Genomic DNA, 7,943 nt, shown 5'->3' on the forward strand with positions numbered 1-7,943 from the left:
ATTTACAGGTGTGTTTCTGTTGTGTTTATTTCCTGTTTGACGTGGGATGCAATGAATATTCTGCAAGTGCATTTCACAATCTTTGAAGTGCTGTGTGGGAGAAGGAAGAGCAGTGGAGTAAGCAGGTTGAGTCCTGTACAATGCTCCCAGCTTGCAAAAAGGAAAAAAAGAAAGCAGCAAAGCAGTTTCATATAATTTAGAACTCACGTTAACTTATTCAATAATACAACTTTCAAGACTCAAATAATATTAAGACAAATACACATTTTAAAAAATACAATTGTAAGAAAGTTAAAAAAATGAGGAAAAGATAATATACATTCTAAAATCTTTCCTTGTTGAATGAAATATATTTGTGCACCACACATGAACGGTTGTCTATCTTACAAGTAATAAAAAAAGTTGATCATGGCAATAAATATCTCAGCCATTTTTTTTTACATTTCAAGTGCAGGTCTCGTTAAAGCTTTTGAAAGGCATCTTTAAAAAATACGAAAAAAGAAAAATGGAGCACAATTTTGACTGCCAGATAAAAAAAAATATTCTGTCAAGTTTTGTTCCTTTGTTCAAATATTATATTCTTTTAGAAACAGTTTTATGATTAACAGCTGAGTCTGCATAGGGTCGGTCTCTCAAACTCAGTCTTATGAATGATGGTCAGCAAAATCGTCCAGTGGAATGACCGTGTACTCAGTTTCCATTCCATTCTCTTTGGGCTCTTCTTTGTGCAGGAAAGTCTGCATCTCCAGCTCCCTCTTCTGGTTCGAAGCATTAGTTTTTTTCTCAGATGTCTCAGATGTCTGCTGTGGACCATTCCATCTACACATTAGGAAGTCAACAAAACATTAGTTCAGCACTTAAAGAGTGTCGAAGTAAAAATTGTGATTGGTATTCTAACAATTAGGTCTTACTTGTCTCTGGTAGCAATGGCAGCGCAAAGAGCTACAAGTGCAGCCAGACCAACTAGAAATCCAAGGATGATCATCCAATCTGAACAAATGGGAAAATTGGTTATTTTAATGGAATTAATGAGCCACAAATATGTATTAAAAACTATGCCTAAACTTACCAGGTGTGTTGTGTCCTTTGTGCATGCCTCCATTTTCTGTTGATTCTTTAGAAACAGAAGAACTCAGAATTAAGCATTCTCTAGGACAATACAATATTGTTCTATCAAATATTTAATTTATGTATAATCATAATTATTTACAGAACATTTACCAAGGGGGTGATGAACTTGTTTTGTTGAAACTCCATCGGTAAAGACCTCCTCTTGATTTGCTCCCAATCCTCTGCTAAAGCTTCTGCCTAGTGACATTAGAGGATCTTCTATGGATGGCAATTCCACAAACTCCTCTGTGGAGGTATGGGTTGATTCAGTTGAAGCACTCGGAGATGTTGTCATGGGATCTAAACTGAAAAATGAACTGTCCCCATTACCATCTGCTAGGAAATCTGTGCTCGTCTGTTGAATCGTTGTAGATGATTCTGTTGTAGGGAATTCAGTGAAGCTACTTCCCTCAACTGGGGTTTCAAAGGTCACTTGTGGAGATGGAGAAATAGTTCTAGTGATTTCAGGTGTTTCGGTTGTTGGTGAAGTAGATGTCCCGAGGAAACCACTGCCCTCGGTTGGGTCAACAAAGAATGTCTGCAAGTTGGTGGTGGTCGTTTCGTGTGATTCAGTTGTAGAAGTAGGGTAGAAACCGCTGCCCTCAGATAAGATTTCCAAAGATGGCTGCTGGGATGTCTGAACTGTTGTGTTTATTTTGGGTGGCTCAGTTGTGAATGAGGGGCCAGAAAAGTGTTCAACAAGGAACCCATCAGTCATGGCCTCTTCTAGAACGTCCTCCTCTGGCCTGGCAGGAGTCTGGGTCATAGCTAGAACAAAGAGAAAAATCTATGGATAAACTAGTATATTTACAAACTGGTCCTGACATGAATGGAAAGGAACATTACTAAGCTCTTTTATGTATTACAACAGAACCTTGAACCATGAGTTATCTTGTTTTACCCTCCTCTTTGACAAGAGGTGTGGTGGGAATTATAATAATTAACCTGTGTGACTAATGTTTGGGTAACAAAAGAGACTAGCGCTTTGACAAAGCATCATTTTGAAAATTTGACACACCTACTTCATCAGAACAATGATGACTAATGAAGTTATTTCCCTTTTACTAGGAAAAGATCAATGCTAAAGAGGATGTAATAGGACAAGTAATGAAGCAAGCTCACTGGTAAGCATGCTTATATTTGTTTCACCCTTACAAATATAAATTTGTGAGCCATTACATGCTATTTACATTTGTAGATGATAGAAGTTTGCTTCTCATTTATATGGATTTCTTTGCTTTAGTTGCAAAAGTGACATTTCAATTTGTGCTTGATAATGTCTTATTCTTGCAACATTTCAGAGATTTTTTTTTGGCAATAGACAATTGTCTCACCATAGCCTGACTCATGATCACTGATGGTGAGGAGTCAGAATTCACATTTATGACCTTTTTATTTACTTTGTTTGTTCTCTTCATTGCTCATTTTTACATAGCTAAAAGGTTGAAGGATTATTTCACATTAATTTCTTTTTTATCAACAAATTGATGGCAAAATTTAAAAGAAATTGCATTAATACTTTTAGATATTAGATAATAATACCTATGCTAATGCAGAAAAGGTAGGAAACTCTCTCTCCATCACTGACAACAATAACCTTGTCTGTTACATTAAAAAAATAAATGAAAGTTAAGGGCCTTAACTTTAAATAAAGTTCTTTTTCTTTTTTCTCAGTCATGTTCAGATAAGCTGCATCCCCCCTCTGAGATTAGTTGTTGCTAAAACTGGTGTAACAACTATTTGGTGGTATTTGGTTTCACGGTAATCAAGATCAACACATAAATGCACCTCCTGGAGCAGCTGACATTTTTTTTACAAAGCCCTCTGTGTGTTCTCTGGGGTGGCATTGAGATTTGAGCAGCAGCTAAGAAATATGACTCGTGCAGGAGTTAGAGCTAAAATTCACAGAGAATTCTGGCTACATGCTGAGTCACAGTGTAAAGTTAAAAGACTACATGCTATAGAATAAAATAATTTGATTTGGTTTGTCATACTAAAGCATGTTCAGAATTAAATGACAATCTCTTCAAGCTATTTTTTTTAACTTCTCAATAAATTGTTGCAATTATATCATCAAATATATTCTAATAATATATTATTGATCTAAAAATTAAATATTACAGAAAGAAATATACATCTTACAGTCAATCGGTGAGGAGTGCATCACGGTAAGAAGTCCAAGAAAAACCGCTGGAAAAAGATGTCTCATCTTCATAATAGCAGTGATGCCCAGAGCTGAAGTCAACAGTTAGCAAGTTTGAACTTTGTAAGTGTGAATCTGAAGCAGATGAATCACTCCTCTGCCTTTATATACTAGCAGAAGGTATCACGTCAGAGATAATGATAACAGACAAGCATTCAGGAAGGTAGACACACCTGTTCATGAAAGCTCCTCCTCCATTCACTTTCTCACGCTTTTTCCTTCCTCCTTAGGCAGAGCATGACAAACTGTACATGATAGAAAATTCCAGTTTCCTTTTGTTAATATAACGTTAAAGAATATGCAAAGAATATTTTTATCTTAATATATTTATTATGCTACTTTTTCTGATGTATGTTGTATATAGTCCCAAGTTTAAAACAGCTGTGAATACCAATGAAAAGTGATATATTTCACCAACGTTTTGGACTCAAAACAGGCTCAACGCCCGGATTGTCTTTAAACAATAGTGTTACAGAGAAAAAAACCCCTGAAATTACACAAAGGACAAAAAGGAACATGAACTAACACATACAGAACATACAAAAGGCACTGTGGTGATCACATAATGTCAGAGTTGAAAAGTACATTGACTCTTATAAAGGGAGTTTGCTGCGACGATACAAGCACCAGCATACTTCAAGATTTCTGCCTGTCCACTCTTCTCCAGCAAATCAGCTTTTGTGAACAAGCTTATCTCTTCTTCCAAATTTTTTTACTTATATAATGAAAAAACCCATTACATAATTTGGCAAACAAGAATTTAATCTTACAATTAAAGCTGTTAATGCTAAAATTATGATGCATGTTGCCTTTGTTGTCCCTGTAGAAACTGGTTAAAAGATTCAGCTGCAAGTTAGGGTTGACATAAGAAAATATATTTGCAGATTTTGTGATCTAATGAGTGATGATAAGTACTCTACTTCATGTAGCATTTTAATTAGGGTGTGGGAAATACATTGGAACTACGCTTGAAACTGTGTGAAACTGGTTTAACAAAAGAGCATGCCCTCTCTATATTGACTGGAAAACATACTGGAAACTGTTTAAGACTTCAGCACATCATAAATTTTGTTCAGTTTTGGAGACACATCAAACGACACACCCATCTCATTCCACTTTCTTATCATTCCATCTTCTCTCCTCATGTCACAGGAAACACAGGAATTAAATCCCCCATTTTCCCTTGTCCTTGCTTCTAACCCTTTAAAGCTGTGATTTTTTACTTAGCTTGAAATGTTTTGCCACAAACTCAGCTCTTTATCATCCCCCTGCAGATTGTGTGTACTGTATACTACATAATGGGTGTTGTGATACGCTTGCACTTGACAAAACTGAAGCGTCACAGAGATCTGCAGCTTCAGGCTATCTGGCTCATACATGAAGTTGCGACATGCGTCATGAATTACTCAGCATGAGTGGGTGAGTGCTTGTCCAAGCTTGCATTCCACACCCAGCACAGGCTCTGGTTTCTGCCACCGGAAAGAATGGAATTTTACAGCATGATATCTGTGATGCACAACATAATGAATAGGTTCAGGCACAATACTCGCCTTTACATGGGTGTAATGGTAAGTTTTCTGTGGCTAGACTCTGCTGTGATTCTCAGTCAGGCTCACTTCATGGTTGTCTAGTCAGTATGTAATACAAGATAGATTTCAAATTACGTCACACAGGAAAAAATAAGTCCTATGATGTAAAGCATGAGGAAATAGAGTAATGGAGGCGCTTATGGAATTCTTTTGTTTTAGCTTTGTTCCACATTTAAATATTTCACAACAATGATATGTTATAAAGAACATATGGGCAATAGTTACAAATCAATCAAACAGCTGCAGCTGATCCAGAATGCTGCTGCTCGTGTTCTCACTAAAACCAGGAAGATAGAGCACATAACACCAGTTTTAAAGTCTCTCCACTGGCTCCCTGTCGCTCAAAGAATAGACTTTAAAATACTGTTGTTAGTTTATAAATCACTGAATGGTTTAGCACCACAATACATTAAAGATTTGCTGCTGTTGTATCAACCTTCCAGAACTCTCAGGTCTTCTGGTTCTGGTCTGCTCTGCATCCCCAGAACCAGAACCAAACGAGGAGAAGCAGCATTTAGCATCTATGCACCAAAAATCTGGAACAAACTTCCAGAAAACTGTAAAACAGCTGAAACACTGACTTCCTTTAAATCTCAACTAAAAACCCACTTGTTTAGATTTGTATTCAAAATGTAATCAATTGCAAATTTATTGACGGAATCTGACTATGTTGTGTTTTTATTGTTGATTCTATGTTGCATTGTATTTTTGTGTTTGATTTGATGTAAAGCACTTTGAAATGCCTTGATGCTGAAATGTGCTATACAAATAAAGTTTGATTGATTGATTGATTAAAGAAAGAAAAAAAACAAACATGGAAAGAATTACCTTCTGTTAAATACCCATACGCAGGCCTGCTTTCTGCAAGACCATTAGAATCAAAAGATTGTTTAAACTGAACTTGTGATACAATAAGAATAAAATATGTAAACACATTACGATCTGACGACCTTCATGAACAGAAGAGAAACAGAGTCACTGTCGTATTTATCAGACTAGAAGGACCCAAGAACTCATTAGGTTTGGGCAATAGTTACATTTTCTTGTGGCCCTAAGATGGTGTAGCTAATTTTTCACCAGTAAAAAATGAAATTATTATGGGTATGCCATGGTGGCATAGGGGATGGCTCGATCCATGTTTGGAGGCCTTGAGTCCTCGACGCAGGTTCGACTCCCAGACCCAACGATATTTGCTGCATGTCTTCCCCTTCTCCTTTCCTGTCAGCCTACTTTCATATAAGGGACACTAGAGCCCACAAAAGACCCCCTGGAAGGGTAAAAAAATTAATTAATTAATTATTATTTATAAAATAAAAATAAGTTCTTATTTAGTGAATATTTTGTAGATTAAATATGTTTATTTTATTTCTTCGATGAGGATCTACAGTATTAAAGTTAAAAGATGGCATTGTGACAGAGAAACTGACCATTGCATTACTTAAACAAGTAAAGTGTGAAGAAATGTCAGAATTGTAAGAATTTAAAACATCAGAAGGTTGATCCGTTTGAGATGTAACCTCAAGACCCAAACTTCAAAGGTTCATCTGAGATTTGGGTGAAATGGTAATGGCGCAATCCTTTTTCTACAGACTTCAGATGTTTGGACTTGAAGCAGTATTTAATTTTGCCTGAACAGTTTTTTCAGTTTTCAAAAGCAGGCTTGGATATGAAGCAGCAAACACATAGCCCCCTGGGTTATGAGGTTTTTCATTAAAAATTCATCATGTTTAAGCGATAGAAAGCAAGAAGCCAGTTTCTCAAAAGCAGTGTCTGTCCACAAGCACATTTGACCAAACAGCTTATTTTTAAGGGTCTACGTCATTTTAGCATACACTTCATTTTCTCATGTGAATTCTTCGAGCCATTATCATAAAGTTTCAGACTGAATATAGAAGATAAGACGAAAAAAGTCCCTTTTCCCGTTCTTGTATAGTGAATTATATGAATTGATAAACACTTGCAGGAACCCTTCAAGGGCATGTCCAATGGCCTTTCCAAGCCAATTAGCAGCTGTCCTCCCTCATCCTCTGCTTCACCGTTATCTCATGTTTTATGGAAGCTAACATTGTTCCAATGTCCAAAATCCCGAGGCAACTGAGCCCAGTGACCTGTGAACTGCAGCACTCAAATTTGCTATCGCTGTGAAAAAGAGGGAGAAAGATTAGGGGTCCAGGGTGTCAGAGACCTGCATTAAAAATCAGAGGTATCATGCAAATCCTGGATCACTGTAAACATTTCTGAAAAATAAGAGCTTGTAATAACTGTTTTACATATAAGGTTATACACAAAAATACTTGAATGTTTCACCTCTGTGCTTTCAAAAAGTTTAATCCATTAGTACTGTAGCTACAGGAGAGTGGGAGGAAAGGGAACGAGTGTAAACAGAAACCACAAAATAAAATAGAGCACTTTATTAGATCCACGTCCTTCCATTTCACTCAGTTGTGTCAGCTGCTGGATGCAATTTTAACTTGCCAAATCATCCCGCGCTGCCTGGCAGCAAAGGAAATGATCTGTTTACATGGGAGGCAAATGACAGGGATTACCCTTAATGATTTATGTTGGCAACCATATGGTGTGTCTTGACTATGTTTAAAATATCACTGCCTCTTCCTAATTCTCCCAGATGGTGAAAAGCTGAGTGTGAATGCTACATCGGAGGAAATCCAGCTGACTGCATCAAGCGCTGCCTTTACAGCAATTTCTCTTTCTGGACAAACATGCTGTGTGTTTCATCTATAAACACCGACCGTAAATAATGGCCACAATAGTTGGCCACCCTCCAGGAAGGTACCACCGTTAAAGAGAAAAAAACACAGGCCAAGTGAAACTTCTTTGAACAGAAAACATAAACAGAGCAAAAACAAACAATCAAAGTTAATGGACTTGATAGCTGTAGATGATGCATAAAAGGTGAGAGGCTTAGAAGTAAAGAACATTCTGTAAACCCGAGAAAGTTCTCCTGATGAGCACAATTATCATGTCATTGTGACTTCTAGTGTTATAAAAGTAAATGTCACAAAACACTGTAATAAAATGTT

The 7,943-nt window shown here is 36.9% G+C and overlaps 1 protein-coding gene across 1 annotated transcript; it reads right to left on the reverse strand.

Annotated features, from left to right (window-relative positions):
* Positions 1 to 9: 9 nt before the first annotated feature.
* Positions 10 to 3,398, reverse strand: LOC122844038 (mucin-5AC-like). Its single transcript, XM_044139242.1, has 5 exons — positions 3,253 to 3,398; positions 1,222 to 1,878; positions 1,070 to 1,114; positions 912 to 990; positions 10 to 819 (listed from the first exon to the last, which is right to left on the reverse strand). Exons 1-5 carry the CDS (start codon positions 3,323 to 3,325, stop codon positions 645 to 647), a joined length of 1,029 nt encoding a protein of 342 aa, XP_043995177.1. The 5' UTR covers positions 3,326 to 3,398; the 3' UTR covers positions 10 to 644.
* Between the last annotated feature and the right edge of the window lie 4,545 nt (positions 3,399 to 7,943).

Source organism: Gambusia affinis, linkage group LG02, assembly GCF_019740435.1.
Source record: "Gambusia affinis linkage group LG02, SWU_Gaff_1.0, whole genome shotgun sequence".
Lineage (NCBI taxonomy): Eukaryota > Metazoa > Chordata > Actinopteri > Cyprinodontiformes > Poeciliidae > Gambusia > Gambusia affinis.

Coding starts and splice junctions, on each gene's coding strand:
- LOC122844038 (XM_044139242.1), bottom strand. CDS start 3,325: ATGAAGATGAGACATCTTTTTCCAGCGGTTTTTCTTGGACTTCTTACC. Junction 1,879..3,252: donor GCACTCCTCACCGATTGACT/GTAAGATGTATA, acceptor TCTTTGTTCTAG/CTATGACCCAGACTCCTGCC. Junction 991..1,069: donor CAAAGGACACAACACACCTG/GTAAGTTTAGGC, acceptor CCATTTGTTCAG/ATTGGATGATCATCCTTGGA.